Below are 16,987 nucleotides of genomic sequence, written 5' to 3'. Positions count from 1 at the left end.
ATTGAGGTTAATGATACTACAAGCATTGAGGAAAGGCATTATTATCTAAAAAGCTGCATGAAATGGAATTTTTCAGCTTGGACATAGGAGACCTCAAGACACTGGATCGATACCGGTTAGATTTCTTTGAAAAGGTCGCTAAGGCAATGGATGAGGGGAAAACTGTGTGTACTGCCTACCTAAATTTGGCTAAAGCATTTGATAGTACCTCACTTGGGCATTGTCAGCAAACTTAACAGAACTTGGCATAAACCCCTTTATAAAATGCTGGATAGCTAACTGGCTCACTGATAGGACCAAGGATGCTAAAATTAGTGAGACCACCTACACAAACAGGACAGTTACCATTGGAGTCTCCCAGGGCTCTGTACTAGGCCAACTCCTCTTTGACATCTACTTCTCAAATCTCAGAGTCTCTGGCTAACCAAGTTCACAGATGATTGCAAACTGAGAGCAGTCATTAAATCCACCCAAGATGAGAATACCATTCAGGAAGGTCTAAGACAGACAAACATTTGGTGCCAAAGCCATGGCTTAAAACTCAATACCAAGAAATGCAGTATAGTACCTTTGGGGAAGTTGGCTGCCCCGGGTAGCTAGGTCACCAGTAAAACAACCCTAAAAGTTGATTCATTAGTTAGGAATTTGGGAGCCCATGCAGATAGTAACCTAGCCTTTGACCAACATGTGTCCAGAGTAGTAGGAAAATCCTACTATGTTTCTCAACTTCTATGCAAGCGCATGGCGTCTAGGTAGTGTGGTCATCATGCCACTGTACTCGCCCCTCATCAGACCATAGAGTATAATGCCCCCAATGGTACGTACTTGACCAGACATGCTGCAAATGGAACTTTCTCAAAGGTTTCTTACAAAAAGAATAGAGGAAGTAAACAGTGTCCTACTCTAATCGCCTCAAAGCCCTGTGTCTTTACTCGGTATCGTACAGACATCTGAGAGGTGATCTTTGCCTGGCATGTAAAGCATCGCTGGACCCTCTTTTGATGAGCCTTTTGTACATCTGCAAAACAAACAGCATCAGAACTACTAGAGTAGAAGACTTAAATTTTGTTTTCAACATAAATAGGATATGTTGGGGGGGGGGGGTTCTCAGAGAATTCCCATTCTGTGGATCAGGCTCTGCATCCATTTGGATGGGTAATCGGAAATTCACGCCGGTTTGGTGCCTATGTCTCTGATGGACAGAGGCAGTCAGTAAACCAACCCCTGTATAAATCAAATCTTTGGGACATTTGGGTTGCACAACTTTGCTTATACGGGCCATAGTGGTCATTAGCCTAGTATACACTTATGAACTTATGAGGCTGGAACAGCAACAAAGAGAGAGAGTCCTGAATTTCAGTATTTAGCTCCCCAGGAGGGCTGTCCCAAGGATCAGCCTTTCTTGTTATTGTCATTATACTGAAAAAAGAGGAAAATAGTTTAAAATTATCAACAAATTCATGCATTGTAAGGTTAAACTTAGCAGAAGGTGTAATGAGGTTGTGAAATCAAAACTGAAACTTAAAGTGCAGAAGGTATTCAGGGGCTGAGATTCTAACCTTAGCCATAATGGAGCCCACCCCCACAGTTTTCACACTCCACCAGTTACTGATCAGCCATGATTCTGCCTGTCTAGATTTTATTTTTCATGCTTTTCTCTGTTTGTAATTCAAACAAGCAATGGTGAATTCCAAAATTTACTGTTAAACCTTTAAAGTATTTTTTGCATGGGAGCAGTGCCCTCTGCAACCCCAACATGTTGGGCTTTGCTGTACACATTCCTGTTATAGTACAACTCCAGTACTGCTGTAAGACAGTGTTACTGTGAGGTATTGCATGGTCAGACATCATGTACGTTTCCCCTGATTTGCAGAAAGAAGCTTTTATTTTCATTTCTCCAAGGATCATAATTTATAGTCCTCAAGATTTCAGTGGACACCCACCTGTAATTGCTTATAGGTTCATAGGTAAGTACTAGGCTATCTGCCCGAGGGCATCTGTAAGCCTAGCCAGAATGTGTTGGCTTTTGCCACCCCCTTAGATTAGTTCCCTGTGCCTCTGTCCAGCAGAGCTATTAGTTCCCTGTGCCTCTGTCCAGCAGAGCCACTGCAGTGATCCCTAGGGTAAATTTTCTGTTTCCCATCCACTCATCAAGGTTTCTCTTGAAGAGTGTTAGTGAGGGGCTCTGCCTAATGTAGATTGGAATCCTGTTCCAAAGCATGGGGAGTCTCTGGGACAGGAATCTATCCCTCCAGCAAGTCCTATTTATCGTTGTGGTGAGGTTTAGATCCCTAGAGTCTGTGGCTCTCGGGGGTTTGTTTTTTTTTTAGGTGGAGCATGTCCAATTCTGAGTTGAACATGGCCTTGTATGTCAGGCAGAGATCACCTCTGAGTAAGCGGTATGCAACCGAGTGCCGCTGCAGTTTATTCAGTCGGACTGCATAGGGCATCTGTGTGAGGCCAGTAATCCTCGTGGTGAGGTACTTCTGTGTTCTTTCCAGCTGTTGCGGGTGTCTTGTAAAGTACATCCCAAGTGGGGCGTTGTACTCTATGATGGGTCTGATGAGTGATGAGTAGAGGGGCACAATAACCTCTTTTGTTCTAGATGCGAACCCTTTTGTGATTAGGTGGGCCACATAGAAGGATTTTCTAACCACCTTGGCAATATGGTTATCAAAGGAGAGATTACTATCTACTTGGATCCCCAGATTCCTTATTACATTTTCTGTATTTAGGGGCTATCATGTATGTGGTAGTCCGCGGGTACTTTGTTTTTTCCAGAGATTTATGATCAGCTGCTAGCAGCATTCGGTGTCTTGAGGTGAAAACTTCATCCAGGGCCCTGATAATGGGCAGCTGCCATCAGTGTTGGTTCAGCTAGTTCACATTTTCGATGCTCAGGCTCCCTGTCTCTGGTTTCTCAGACACCCCCCCCCCCCCAACAAAAAAAACACTGATATTCAATTTTTTCTGCCTGATGTCTGTTCCCTCTAGTGTGGTCTGTTATAGAGCAATAGATTCTGTACATTTTTCATTTTACCCACCATTGCTGCAGCAGTCTGAGAAGTATGAGCTTGGGCCACAAGTAATAGAACTGCGAGGCATTCAAAAATTTACAGACTGTCTAGTCCCCTTCTTCCACTCCAAAATGTCATGCTTCTGTCTTCCTGTCCAGTTTTTACTGACAAGTGAAAGAAGCTACAGCAGTTCAGATTGGTCCCAGAATGCTATGTGGAATTTGTTCTTTGGTGCATTTGGATTTAGAGAATGTAATTGGGGCTTCTGCTGCCAGAGTATTGTATACTGCTCCACTGTCTTATACCATGGCACACGGCTGTTCAGGACAAATGACATAGAGTCAAAGGTATACTTGTTTAGCAGATATGGCTGAATAACAATTATTTGCCTCTCTTTTTTTTTTTATGCAGGAAAAGATGGCAGTGTTCAACAGGTAACCAAAGCATGGTTGCCACAGTTTGTCTCTCTTTTGACAGATTTGGATATGTGGAGAAACTTTATGCTTCTTTAAACAACTGATCTTTTGTAAGAATATTGAAGTCTACTTTCCACTGTCACATATTACATTAAGTAGGATTTTTAAATGTCTATCTTTTATAGCAACCCTTTCTTGTATATTTCTCGGATTAATATTTAAGAATACTTTACACCCTCTTCCCAAGAATTTGAGATAATGTTTGTCCTTGGCCTGTACATTTTTTTTTTTTGCTGTTGTAGTCCAGACCCCCCAAAATTCTGCTGACATTAGAGCTTGCTGTCAGAAGAATGTTCTTTATCTTCTACCGGACCATAAAAAAGCTCAAGCTTTTGGCTACTTGGTAGTGTGGTAGGAGCTGCCTGCTGGGAGGGATAGGACAGGCAGATGACGGTGTCAAGTGTAGGAACAAGCATAACGATGTATTCTGTCACTGTTGAAAAAAGCAGACAAAATATAAAACCCTGACAGAAGAGTAGGTGCCACTCTTGTCAGTTGTGCTTCCAAGCTGTCAGTCCAGTTGGTCTAAAGGGGAGGTTTAGAGTTTGAAGGAAAGAGACTGGTAGAAGTAGATGGATAATTAGCTTTGCAGCAGGGAACCGAAAAGAAATAATAAAGCAGAAGTCAGTTTTGAGCAAAAGAAATAAGTGACCTACGCCGTCAGGGTTCACATGTTCAGAAGAATATTTTTAAGTAATTACCTTTCCAAGGTACATAAATACTCCCATCTCTTAAATACCAAAGCTGATGTCTCAGAAAGGCATATGCATGCATTATTCTTTTCCCACAGTGGATTCTTAAATACTTCTCCATAACACAGGAAACAGTGATAATAGAACGTACAACAGCTGAGTGATGTCACCAGGAAAATGTCAGGTTACATAATAACATCACTTCTTCTTCTTCTTTCGGCTTTTTCCCTGTTAGGGGTTGCCACAGCAGATCACCTGTCCGCTCATGATTGGCAGTGGAGTTTTACAGTGTCGAGTTGCCAGCCCGGTGCCCAACCTTCCACAGAAGGCACACACACACACACACACACACACACACACACACACACACACACACACACACACACACACACACACACACACACACCTAGGGCCAGTTTAGAGTGTCCAATCTACCTGCAGCATGTCTTTGGGATGTGGGAGGAAACCCACACAACCAAAGGGAGGACATGCAGACTCCGCACAGAAGGCACCCCAGACGAGGATCGAACCAGAGAACCTCTTGCTGTGAGGCGACAATGCTAACCACTGTACCACCGTGGCCGCCCTACATAATAACATCACTCTATGTATTTAAATAAATAATTACAGAGAGAAATACACACACACACAACACACACACACACACAAGCATGCATTTTGTTTATTAGTTTTACATGTGCTCTGCAGATAACTAACAGTCAAATGACATGTCTGTAGTTCACTTATTCATGCATTCTAGTCAGTTGCATCTCAGGACAAAAGCCAATCATTTTGCAAAGGCTTCATGTCACAGAAGGAAAGATAAGCACATTATACAAATGGCCAAGAGAATACACTCGAGAGGAGTATTTGGGTTTAAATACAGTATGACCAACCATACACTTACAGTAACCATGTAATGACTGCAGGTACAGAGATAACCATGCAAACACAAGCTGAGTAGGTTGGGATTCGCACTCACTGAATAAAACACAAGGGATGTAGCTGCTCAGTTCTCACAGCAGGTGCTGAGGGGGAGGGGGAGGGGCAGGAATAACATGCTTGAAGAGACTCCTGTGCCTGTCTTTGTTTAACAACAGACATTTGTCAGGGGACAGCAGCAGATGGTTCCATCCCATGGCCTAGTCCTTCAAAGCACACACTTAAGGGTCGTGACCTAACAGCTGCTTGTCAAATGCATCCATCCTGTTGCATACTGAATAGGGCAGCGATAAACCCAAGGATGGGGGAGGGAGGAGAATGGGCTTTTGTTTAAAATGGGTGGTTTCTTTTCACATTTTGTATGCAACTCGAACAGCAAAAGGAAATGTGTATCTTTTTCTCATCTGATAATAATAAAGGAACGTCTGGATAGAACCTGTTTAAACTGTACTGTCTTGGAGTATGACATTGTTTTGTTAAGGCCCAAGATTCGTGTCACAGTTCCTATTCTTGACCAGTAATTCCACCTTTGGGAACATCTGAGTGCAAAAAGACATTGAGACAAGCCCAGCTACAACCTGCAACTATTTTATTTTTTTCTAGATTACCTAGCTTTTAGTCCACTGTCTCATGCACACCATTCATTATAAGACACTTTAATGAATGTTGCATCTTATAGTAAAGCAAAAGACATTGTGTTGAGTTCAAAATCTGTGGAAGAAAGGTTGCTTAGGCTTGTGTTTAATCAGCTGCCTGCATGCAAATGGGTACTCAAACAACATTAGCTTGTGTGCTTTTTCTCCGCTCATTTCAGTTTGTTTTCAAAGCTGGTATCAAACTTACACGTGATGTGCAGAGTATGATATGGGGCTGACAAAAAAGCAAGCTCCTCAACTGGTAAATAGCAGGTACCTATCAGATCGCAGTGTGCATCACCCCACCCATTTCCCCAAACACACAAATGTAAAATCTGTTCTCTTCGTCTAGTTATACTGGTCCTTGGCTGCAGTGTTCACTCTCCGTCCTGTAGAATCCTTGCACTGAATCACAGTGTACATTTGCTATACCAGTAACCACATGTATGGGCAGTTTCTGGTACAAGTTATGCCTGGTTAGAGTATTTTTCAGAATATGCAACATTTAGAAGCAACTGTTCAGTCCCTGAGAATGGCAGATGTGCTGTTTATTTTAAGAAGTTCGATATTTAAGGTGGACCTCTATGAACAGTCGTGACAAATATTCGCAGTACCAATAACCTTAGTGTGAATAAAAGCACAAAAAAGGTTAGGTCAGATTTTGAGTTTTGGGAGTACTGGAAGAAGTTATTGGTTATTATTAAACAAAATAAAACTTTTATGTACCTAGTCTATGAAAATTATGGCTAGCAAGGAAGTCACAGACAGATACCATTTGTCTGAGATGGAGTCATATCCGTCAAGGGTGACAAAAAAGGACAGGCAAACGGGTAAAAAAACAAGGCTGGAAACAAGTAGACAGTACAAGTCAGAGGGGTCAGGACTGGGAGGGCAGTCCAGTGAAGTTTGGGGAAAAGGTTGGCCTCAGGGGGATATTGGCTTTTTTTGCCACAGGAACACAGAGCAGCTTTTACCCACCTAACCTGCCAATTTTGTATTTTGTATGCAGGGATGCAGGTGAGTGTCAGATTAGTGGTTAGGGAGGGTACCCATTGCCCAAAAGGGTAATTGTGCCAGGGGATGAGAAGTTTCCTGTGTATCCCCACAGTTTTTTTTTCATGTTTTTGCCTTCTATAACAGGTTTAGGTTAGGCTGTTGCAGACTGTCATGTAAGTCAAAAAGGTAGGAGGGGTAAAGGACCTCAAAGGAAAATGAGGGTGGAAACTAGACTTGTCTTCTGAACCCCCAGCAAAGTGGGTGGCCCCAACAGCAGAGTCTGGAGATTTACCAGCCCAGCACCCCTGCTTTGACAGATTGTAAGGTAGCCTAACAGCTGCTACAAGAATGTATTTAAGTTACGTAGGGCTAGGTATCAATAGTGATGCCAGCTCTGTGGTGCTTAAGTTAATAAGCATTCTGAAAATCCTGCTTTGCACATATCTCCTGGAATAATTGATTTTAAATTAGTAGATTGGCAAAAACTGTCTATAAACGCATGTAATTAATCAGTTGTGTTGGTTTTTCTGAATCTGTAATTATTGCTAGGAAGGTGATAAATCAGAGAGGAAATGACAGACTTGCTAGGTGATTATGAGATTGCCGATTAAGTAATTGATGGTACCATGGGTAAGAAAGGTGAATAAAGATGGCACAAGAGGGGTTAGATTTGGGGTGTAGAGAAATTGAAGGGAATTACTGTCTGTTGCTACACAAAATAGAGCTGAAACTGATTTTGGACAAATGTAAATGTGCATAAAGTGTACATACCCTTAGTCAGAACCTGTACATGTATAACAAACTGAACAGTTGTTTCACTGTGGTGGTAGGAGTCAAAGCATGAGGCATACCACCTGCTTTCCTTAGATGCTCATACACAACAGTCCAGTTGTAATGTATGTCGGGGCAGTGATGCCTTCCTTAATTATAACAGAATGGAAAAGAAACCATGAAAGCATAGCAAATGCCTTTGGTTGCAGTTATAAACATGCAAGAAAATGCATGAAGCAAGCAAGTAATGAAAAATATTTAATTGCATCTACAAAAGTGTACAGCAGTCATTTAGTTTTGATAGTTATTTTTAAACTGTATTGGGTGGGTTGAGCCAGCTATGCCCTTTACAGCTGGAACTATGGCCATGATAACCTGCAAAAGAATGCAACTACTGTATGAGATATAAACAAATGTAAGCAGATGTAAAGAAAGTAAAGATAGTCGTAACATCAGCATAAATATATATATATATATATTTTATTTTTTTTTTTATTTTTTTGATAAACTAACCCAGCAGTAAAGTAAAACATTTTTGGCTTGAGTAGGTGCATGCAAATTAACTTGTGATAATTTTAAAAAGTAAGAATTCTGAGATGTTCACCACTACCACAGACTTCTGAAATCGCAGTGTACTACAACAAAGAAGGATCATGTTTACTGACCATTTTGGTTTACTCAGTTCTTTTATAAACACTCTGTTGACCATGCCAAGCTTTCATAAATTCTTTTACTGCAGACGTGGGAGAGATTTCTCTAGCCAGGGGAGAATTTGAACAGAACACCAAGAAAGAGCTTCTTATTGGTCAACAAATGCTATTAAGTGCCACTAGATCCCACAGATGTGACTACAGTTTAAATTGTCATGTAGAGGATGATGTCTCAGATGTGCAGCACCTACATTTCATGATGCATTAGAGAGCCAGTATTGGAATATGTAGTGCCTTGTATGATGAAAACACTACAGCTGCGCATGTTCCAGCATCAGAGAAAATGTACTGCTTTACTAAGCCAGTGACAAAATAATATTTAACAATGGAAACTGGATAAATGAAATCTATGGTACTCACTAGAATGATTGATTGCTGGAAGTGTTGGGACTTGTGCTACAGGTGCTAAAATTGCTGACACACAGAACTTTCCCACACTGCTAACCCTTCCTCATCTTTCCCCCGTAATGCTTGGCTTCTTCCTACTTTCGTCCTTCTGATTCAGGCAAAAGAACATGTAAAGGAACAAACTTTAGAAGGGAGGGTCATAGTTGGGTTGTTTTATATTGGTAGTTGGGCTGCTTCCTGCAATCAGAACTCTGTTCACACACAACTTTATTGTTACAGTGAGTACCCATAACTTGTTAAATTAGTTTTTGCAGCCAAAGCTGAGTGATAACAGTCTGGATACAGTCCCTAGTTCAGTCCTTCTGAGTGGATGTCTAGGGGGGGCAGATACCCCCAAAGGAAAGCCTTGACTTATACAATATTTTCCAGAAGTGTTAGGGACACCTTTGTTAGGGCAGAGTACTCATTTAACTTTCAAAATTTTTTATTAGGTAATAAGAAAATTTAAGAAATTGGTAGGTAGCTGTGGATGTCTAATGCCTTGTTAAAAATAAATTTGTAAACGCTACTGAGAAAACTTGCTTATAGTTACAGTTACTGCAACTTAAGAGTTACAGAAAATGTCTCTCTCTCTCTTTTTTTTGGGGGGGGGGGGATTGCTGTGTCCTTTAGAGGAAAGACAGCAAGCAGTACACTGTCTCCCCAGTATTCAATAATGCCTACACTAAGTGTTCACCATTCTGAGTGAACAGGCAACACAGTCATAACTCATACCTTCTTCATAATTTTAGTTTTCCTACTGACATTCTTGCAGCTTTAAGTATTGACAAGAATTCATAAAGGCTACTACAATGTTTAGACTACATACACACGTACTGTAATCTTTTTGAGTGACTAGAAAGCACAAAACATGTGATAATATTGTTCTTGAATACATATCGTGTATACTTAGTGCAGGCTTTATTGAATTTGGCCCTCTGTATACTCTGTCACTTTCATTAGAAACCTATTGAATTATCTATACTAACAAATGATTTCTTAACTAAAGGTCTCTGTTGCTTTACAACAGGCCTGTGAAAGGTGATGAGTGAAGCAGATGGGCCCCAGTGTGAGTGAAATCTCATAATTTAGTTCTTTTGTGATGCATACCACATGCTGTTTATTATTTGGCCTTTACTAGGCTGGGTGAGAATAATAAAACATTTTCATGTTCCAGGTAATCCCAAAAATTGTACTTCCTCAACACTGTATCATATTTGTTTTAGGTGGAAAGTAGTTGGGGTTCTTTTATTGACTGATTGACCTGAAACTTTCTGATCAGCTGCCAGCAGCCTTAACTTTTGCTCAGTCTGTGTTAAAGTAGTATGATGCATGTTGTGTTTTTCTTCCCCTTTTCAGGATGCCAAAAACCTACACCTATTCGCAATGGTAAAGTGAATGATACTAGTATTAATCAAGTGTACTACCTTCCGGGCACTGTGCTACACTACGACTGTGACCCTGGCTATGAACCACGAGGTGCTGAAACCATACATTGCTCTGAAACAGGACAGTGGTCTTCAGAGATCCCATACTGCACGAGAACAGATGGTAAGTAAAAAAACTGGCAGTAAACCCTTAGTGTTATCCAGGCATTCCAGCACTTGTCATTGGGGCAGGGGCTAGATTAAGCTAGTTTCTGCTATGTCTGTTGAGACAAAGGGAGATACTGCCAGCACAGCTGTCTGGAATTTTGCAAATAATTATATGTCATTTGTGAATATCAACATGACTTGTATAAGATGCTTGTGTTACAACTGTATTAGAACGGAATGCTATGTGTATATCAAACTTGTTTGTACAGATGTGTGTTGAAAAGGGTATTTGCAAAATGCTTGTGTTTAAAATGGATCCACAGTGTGCCCTACTGGAAGAGAACAGAAATATACATTCACTATTGTAAAAGTGGAAAGGTTAACTTCAGAAAAATAGCTGAAATTAAATTACTTTATGGCAGCTAGAGACAGAATGTCTGTACTAGGAAGTTTTCTGTATTCTCTTTAAAGTTAAATAATTACTAGTTTTGAAATGTGAAGCAATGCAATTGTTTTATGACTTCCAGCATCCATTGATCTGAGGTGTATGTATTTTCACAGCTAGATGCTAAATACTGCCAGATTCCAACAGTGGGGGGTTTACCTGGGATACAGTCAGATGACAAGAAATTGTCATTCTACAAGCTATCCCAGCAGTAATATTTGGGATATTCGAGAGGTCAGCATTCTGTATTCTGTTTTGGACCTGACAACATCAGCTAGAAGATCCATTCACCACATCTGGCTTGCTCTTAAGTAAGTTAACTAGGTTATAGTATAATTCTTAGATACAGCTAGGAATGTAGTGAAGCATCATTTAGATGTTTTTCTTTATTTATTTGAGACTGTCCTGTATCCGCGGTGGTGGTGCTGTGGTAGCGTTGTCGCCTCACAGTAAGACGCTGTCCGGTTTGATTCTCAGCTAGAGCGTCTTCTATGTGGAGACATGCGTGAATGGGCGTACCTTCGTTGAAGGTTGTGCGTCAGGCCTGGCAAGCCGGTTCGTAAAAATCAACTGCCAATCATTAGCAGACCTGAGTTCCGCTGTGGCGACCCCTAACCGGGGAAAGCCAAAAGACACAAACAAACATTTGAGACTGTCCTGCAATGTTGCTTTAAATATTTCCTGTGGTTTTGAACTCTGATGTCAGTGTGAGCATATACTCAGCATTTCCTTGCTTTTTTATTTGTTATTAAATGTATTTAAACATTTCATTGTGGCTTTTATTTGTGAGACATATTTAAGTTTTGAGTGTACTTGCATATTTATTTGGTGACACTGTGGGCCACTCCTAGTAGCCTTGCTGTTGGTCAAACTACCATTTGTATTAATATTAATATTGCACAGTAAGATTGAACACCCTTTGTTAAGGGCCTTAAAGTAGCTGGTATGGAGTTGGCTGGTGGCAGTGACAACTACGTTATAGTCTGGGCAAAAGGGGGCATAGTTTGTAAACCTGTTCCTGCCTTTCCTAGGTGTGTGTGTCAGCTACTTGGGCAAGGACATGAAACACTGGTTGGACAGAGAGGATGCTAGAGGTCTTGACTTGGCCACTCAGCTGAAATCTCAACCATATAGCTGTGCCAGTGGGGAGTCTTATTGGGATCTGGAGAAAGAGGGAGAAACCAGCCCTGGAATTACTGTGGTCTCTGTGTGCACTTAAGGGGAAATTGCACTTGATGCAGGAAAGCTACATCAGTAAATACTGTGTGTGTGTGTGTGTGTGTGTGTGTGTGTGTGTGTGTGTGTGTGTGTGTGTGTGTACTTGTCATCCTCCCAGTGTACGTCCCCCACTATTGCCATTGGTGAGGATTGAGGCTCCTTGATTACTGGTCCAGTGGTGGGTTGTCACATCTGCCATCTTAGCTATGTATGTATTAAGCTTGTATGCATGTGCTTGTATTAAGGGTAGAGAGAGAGAACTCAAATGTTTAGCAAGGAATAAAATATTAGATGTTTGTGATGATTATTTTTGAATTTATTTGTGAAAAATGCTGATTGCTTCAGAAAGCATTGACCTTGTACAGAGTTCAGCAGCCCATTTGATCACCATATTTAAAACTGTTCTTATAGGTTAGGAAGGTTTGTTACTTTCATTTTAATAGTTGATAACTTTGTAAACTTGAATGTTCCTTTGGCCCCTTTTCAGGCAGGATCTGCTGCATATACAAATATGCATACTTTTGCATAAGAGATTGTCAGTAAAAAGTAATTTCCTGTGAAAAGAAAGTTAGTGTTTACAGTATAATGTTGGTTACAGAAGCAGTACATAGTGCATACATGTACATCTGAATAAAAGTTTCTTCTGCCGTTCAGCTTAAGCAGTTTTTTTTTTTTTCCAGTAACTCCTATGCTAAGAAAAAGACACGTTTTGTAGGTGCGAAAGGTCTGCGTTACTTATAAGCTGGGGGTGGGTGTCTTGTTGCAGCAAATCTGCACAAGTAACCATCCTTAGTCAAGGCTGTAGTGTCGATTCCCAAATGCTGAACTTTGGTTGCTGTAAAGTCTTGCCTGAACCACTTGTAGTTGTTTGTCTTTCGGCTTTTTCCGGTTAGGGGTCGCCACAGTGGAACTCCGGTCCGCTAATGATTGGCAGTAGATTTTCACGAACGCCGAGGTGCCAGCTCGACGTCCAACCTTCAACGAAGGCACGCCCATTTACGCATGTATTTCCAACGCCCACCCAATAATAAAACTTAATCCATGTACTTTGTCAGGTACTCAGTTGCTGTAGTCTTTCTCCTTGGATCTCTGGTGCAGATACATCCAAGATGTTCTTCATGTTTCACTGTTGCAGTCATCACATTTGGGTTATCTGCTTGCAGTAGCCCTTAGTCGGCCTGATTAACAAAGTCTTGGGTCCTACGTCAGTTGCTGTCTCTTCTTCCATGACGCCAGGTCGTCAGGGGTATAAAACATGCAGCCGACGTCATTACATCAGTCTTTCTTGCCATGCGGTGCCTGAAGCAGAAGCAGTTTGCAAGTGCCGGTCGTCCGACTCCTGAAATTTTCGTTTTCGAGTTTCAGAACCGAAGTCTTCAACTAAAAGCTAAGTACCCCATTGGGGAAACCTTTTCTTGCTCTAAACCAATGTCAGTAAAAGTAAATAATTGCATTTCTTATGGAAAGCAAATACCTCATAAAGGTTTTCATTCGTACTGTATTCCTTGCCTAGGCCCTGACCACAACGTATCTCTCTGTCGGTTTTGTGCCTTACTTAAACCACAAACTAGCCGTCGTTAGTATATTTGCACTTCTAAATATTTTGGTGCTCGGTTCAATTATCCTGATATGTCTTCCGACATTCCCAAAAAACGCAAAGATAAAGACAGAGACAGGCCACCTAGGTCCAGAGCTGCTGAGGACGCTTCTCCTAAGCCAGTCGCCAGTTCGCCGGTACTCAGTGAGGCGCTTTCACAACCCCTGATACCCGCTTTTTCAGATTCGCAGGCTTCTACTGAGACCCATTGGAGTCCGGTATGCTGCGAGATGCTTCAACTGTGGAACCTGTGGATATCTCTACCTTGGATGGGTCCGAAGCCGCTGTGCAGGCACCGGCTTCTGAGGGTGTATTCAAGCCTACTGACTTGCATATTAAACCGGCGCCGTCTTCTTCTTCAAGGCCTAAAACTCGAACCATGCCTAGAAAATTGACGCCCAGACCGCACAGTCAGGCCTCTGTGCCTAAAAAGCAAATGATAAAAATGGCTGAAGACCTTATTACTTTAATCAGGGGAAGCCAACCTTCCCCCTTTAAGAGACCTAGGACTGAGTTTGCTTATGATACTTCTGACCAGGATTCTGAAATTTCTGTTTCCTCTGATGACCAGGATTTACCCTTATCTACCTGAGGATTCTGATGCTGACTGTATTCCCTCTGACCCCCCCCCCCCCCGAGGATTTCTCTTTTGGTGAAACCTTGCATACTCTCAGGGAGCATTTTTGTTGGGAAAGTCAGGATTTCCCTGATTCTAAAAAGAGGCTTAGGGATTTTTTACCCCTGCCCCAGCACAGGCCTTTAGCTATACCTCCTGTACTGGACATTGTTGATGATGCCTTTTCGGAATCTAGCATGGCCCCTGACTCTTTACCTCCTGCTCCCAGAAAACCTGATAGATATTGTAGGGTTCCTGATTCTCACAAGTTCCTTTTCAAAAATCCTACTGCGGATCCTGAAACCATTTCACAGGGACCCAAGGGCATTAAAGCTACTACTGCCAAAAATCCTACCCCCTCTGATAGCGACTCCAGTGTGCAGGGTAGATGGGGTAAGAAGGTATACACTTATGCAACTTTGGCCATTAGGGCCTTGAATTGCCAGTTTCGTATGTTAAAGTATCAGCTGCATATTATTGGATTGCTTAAACCGAAAATGATTTTGATTCCTGATTGTGCTGAAAATAAGGATTTACAGTATTTTATGCATTCTGCTGAACAAGTTGGTAAACATGCGTTGCAATGTGGTTTTGATTCACTAGAGGCATCTTGCAGGGCTGCTGTAACTGGGTCTGTACTTAGAAGGCATGCTTGGCTTAAGGAGCAATCCTTGCCAGATCATGTTAAAGCAAAATTACTGGATGCTCCCTTAAATCAGGACCGCCTGTTTGGCAACAAGGCAGAAGAAGTTCTTAAAAAGATGGAGGAAAAAGCTAAATCTATGTAAACTGTTAAAGATTTTTTACAAGTACAATCTCCAAGATTTAGTAGGCATTGGCCTTCTAAGAATTGGTCCTTTCCTGCCTCTTCCAGACCTTCCCAATCCAAACCTAGGTCCAGCAGAACACCCAGGCTTCAGTCCCAGGGGACACACAGGACTAAGCAGTGGGGAGCCTCCACTTCCAAATCTGGGAGTAATAAAACTCCCCCCCCCCCCATGGTAAACTGTCTCAATAACTTATTTTTAAAACTTCCAAGCACTTCTCAACTGACTGCCCCTTTGGGGGAAAGATTGCACTTCACGCAAAGAACTGGGGACTCATTACCCAGGACAAATGGGTTTTAAATAGTGTCCCAAAGATACAGATTTCACTTCCACTCGGTACAAACTCCAAGCGGTTGGCTGTATCTACCTCCAAATCAGTGGGCAGAGGCCCAAAAGCAAGTACTGTCTCTCTCTTAAGCATAGGGGGTATCCATTTGGTACCAGAAGAGGAAAAGGGACAAGGTTTCTACTCGAGACTTTTCCTGGTACCCAGAAAAGACAATTCATGGCATCCTATCCTGGACCTGTCTACTCTAAACACCTTTTTGATGATTCCAAAATTCAAGATGCTGACTCTTCACCAGTTGCTTCCTATGCTAGGCAAAGATGCCTGGTTGGCAACACTAGCTTTATAGGAAGCATACCTGCACATCCCAATCAGGGAATCTTGCAGAAAGTACCTACGCTTCAAAGCAGGCTACACGCACTATCAGTTCTCTGCATTGCTCTTTGGCTTATCTACTGCACCCAGGGTATTCACAAAGTGCCTATCTCCAGTCATTGTATTTTGCAGGCAAAGAAATACTCAAATATACTCATACCTGGACTATTGTCTAATTCAGGCAGAAAACCATGACACACTTTTGAATCATTTGGCTTTTGTACAGAGGGTGCTAACTTGTCTGGGGTACATGATAAATGAAAAGAAATCGCACCTGGTACCTTGTCAACAAATTATATTCCTGGGAGCAAGTTTGAATACAACTTCCCAGATGGCTTTCCTCACGCCAGAGAAACAAATTTGCTTGGCAGCCTACTTCAAACAAGTGGCCACAAAAACCCTGCTTATCTGCAAGGCAAATACTACAAGCCTTGGGGTTCATGGCCTCCTGCATTCTTCTAATTCCATATGCAAGACTGCATATGAGAAAACTACAATGATATCTAAAAAGCCTATGGTTTCAACATTCTCGGGATCTAGAAGCAATGATTCCTATCATACCTTGCCTACACCTAGAGTTCCTTTGGTGGGCAGAGACCTGCCACCAAAACAAGGGACTACCATTCACACTACCCCCTGCCGCCCAAAACCTAACAACAGACGCATCAGACTATGCATATGGGGGGGGGTGCACCTGGCAGGGAAGTGCTTTCAGAGCAAATGGAACCCAAGTCAAATGCACCTGCACATCAATCAAAAAGAAATGTTAGCTGTACAGAATGCCCTGACAGGCTTCAAGGACCACATTCTTCCAGGACAATTAATGGTAAAGACGGACAACACCACTGTTATGTGGTACATAAGCAGGGGGGTACACATTCTTACCCCCTCTGCAGACTAGCCATGGCATTGTTGAACACAGCCTTGAGCTATCAAGTGCATCTACAAGCTCAGTTCCTGCCAGGAAAACTAAATACACTGGCAGACGGACTAAGCAGAAACCTCATGGACCCACACAAGTGGAAACTGGAACCAAGGATTTTCAACATGTTGACAAGCAAATGTGGGAGCCCAGATATATACCTGTTTGCTTCCCCCCAGAACTATCAATTGGAAAAATTTTGCACAAGGACTCCCCACAGACATGCTTGAAAAGTGGATGCTCTGTCCTTCAGCTGGAAAAAACTGTCAGTTTATGTCTTTCCTCCTCTGCCTCTGTTCTCCAAAGTACTACTAAAGATCAAACAAGACAAACCAAGGATAATTTTGATTGCACCAGACTGGCCATGCCAACTCTGGTACCCCCTCCTGTGCAGTGTGACAGTGTCACCATTGGCCCCATGGCACCTGGCTCAGACTCCTACCCTGCTGTCTCAGCAGGAGAACCAGATTCTGCACCTCCAGCTTCAAACACTGAACCTAGCAGCCTGGCTAATTACCTAATCTCTCCTTTACCACCCCT

General features: G+C 42.1%; 1 protein-coding gene across 3 annotated transcripts in view; it reads left to right on the top strand.

Moving 5' to 3' along the window:
- SUSD6 (sushi domain containing 6) overlaps positions 1 to 16,987 on the top strand; it is a 442,437-nt gene that overhangs the window by 231,485 nt on the left and 193,965 nt on the right. For all 3 annotated transcript variants that reach the window (XM_044073997.1, XM_044073995.1, XM_044073996.1), the window contains exon 3: positions 9,986 to 10,177. In XM_044073997.1, the coding sequence (XP_043929932.1) occupies positions 9,986 to 10,177 (192 nt within the window). The remainder of the gene's footprint in view (positions 1 to 9,985; positions 10,178 to 16,987) is intronic.

This window comes from Protopterus annectens, chromosome 6.part0 (assembly GCF_019279795.1).
Source record: "Protopterus annectens isolate FY-2018-M chromosome 6.part0, PAN1.0, whole genome shotgun sequence".
Classification (NCBI taxonomy): Eukaryota; Metazoa; Chordata; order Ceratodontiformes; family Protopteridae; genus Protopterus; species Protopterus annectens.
This window is presented reverse-complemented; position numbering and strand designations above follow the sequence as displayed.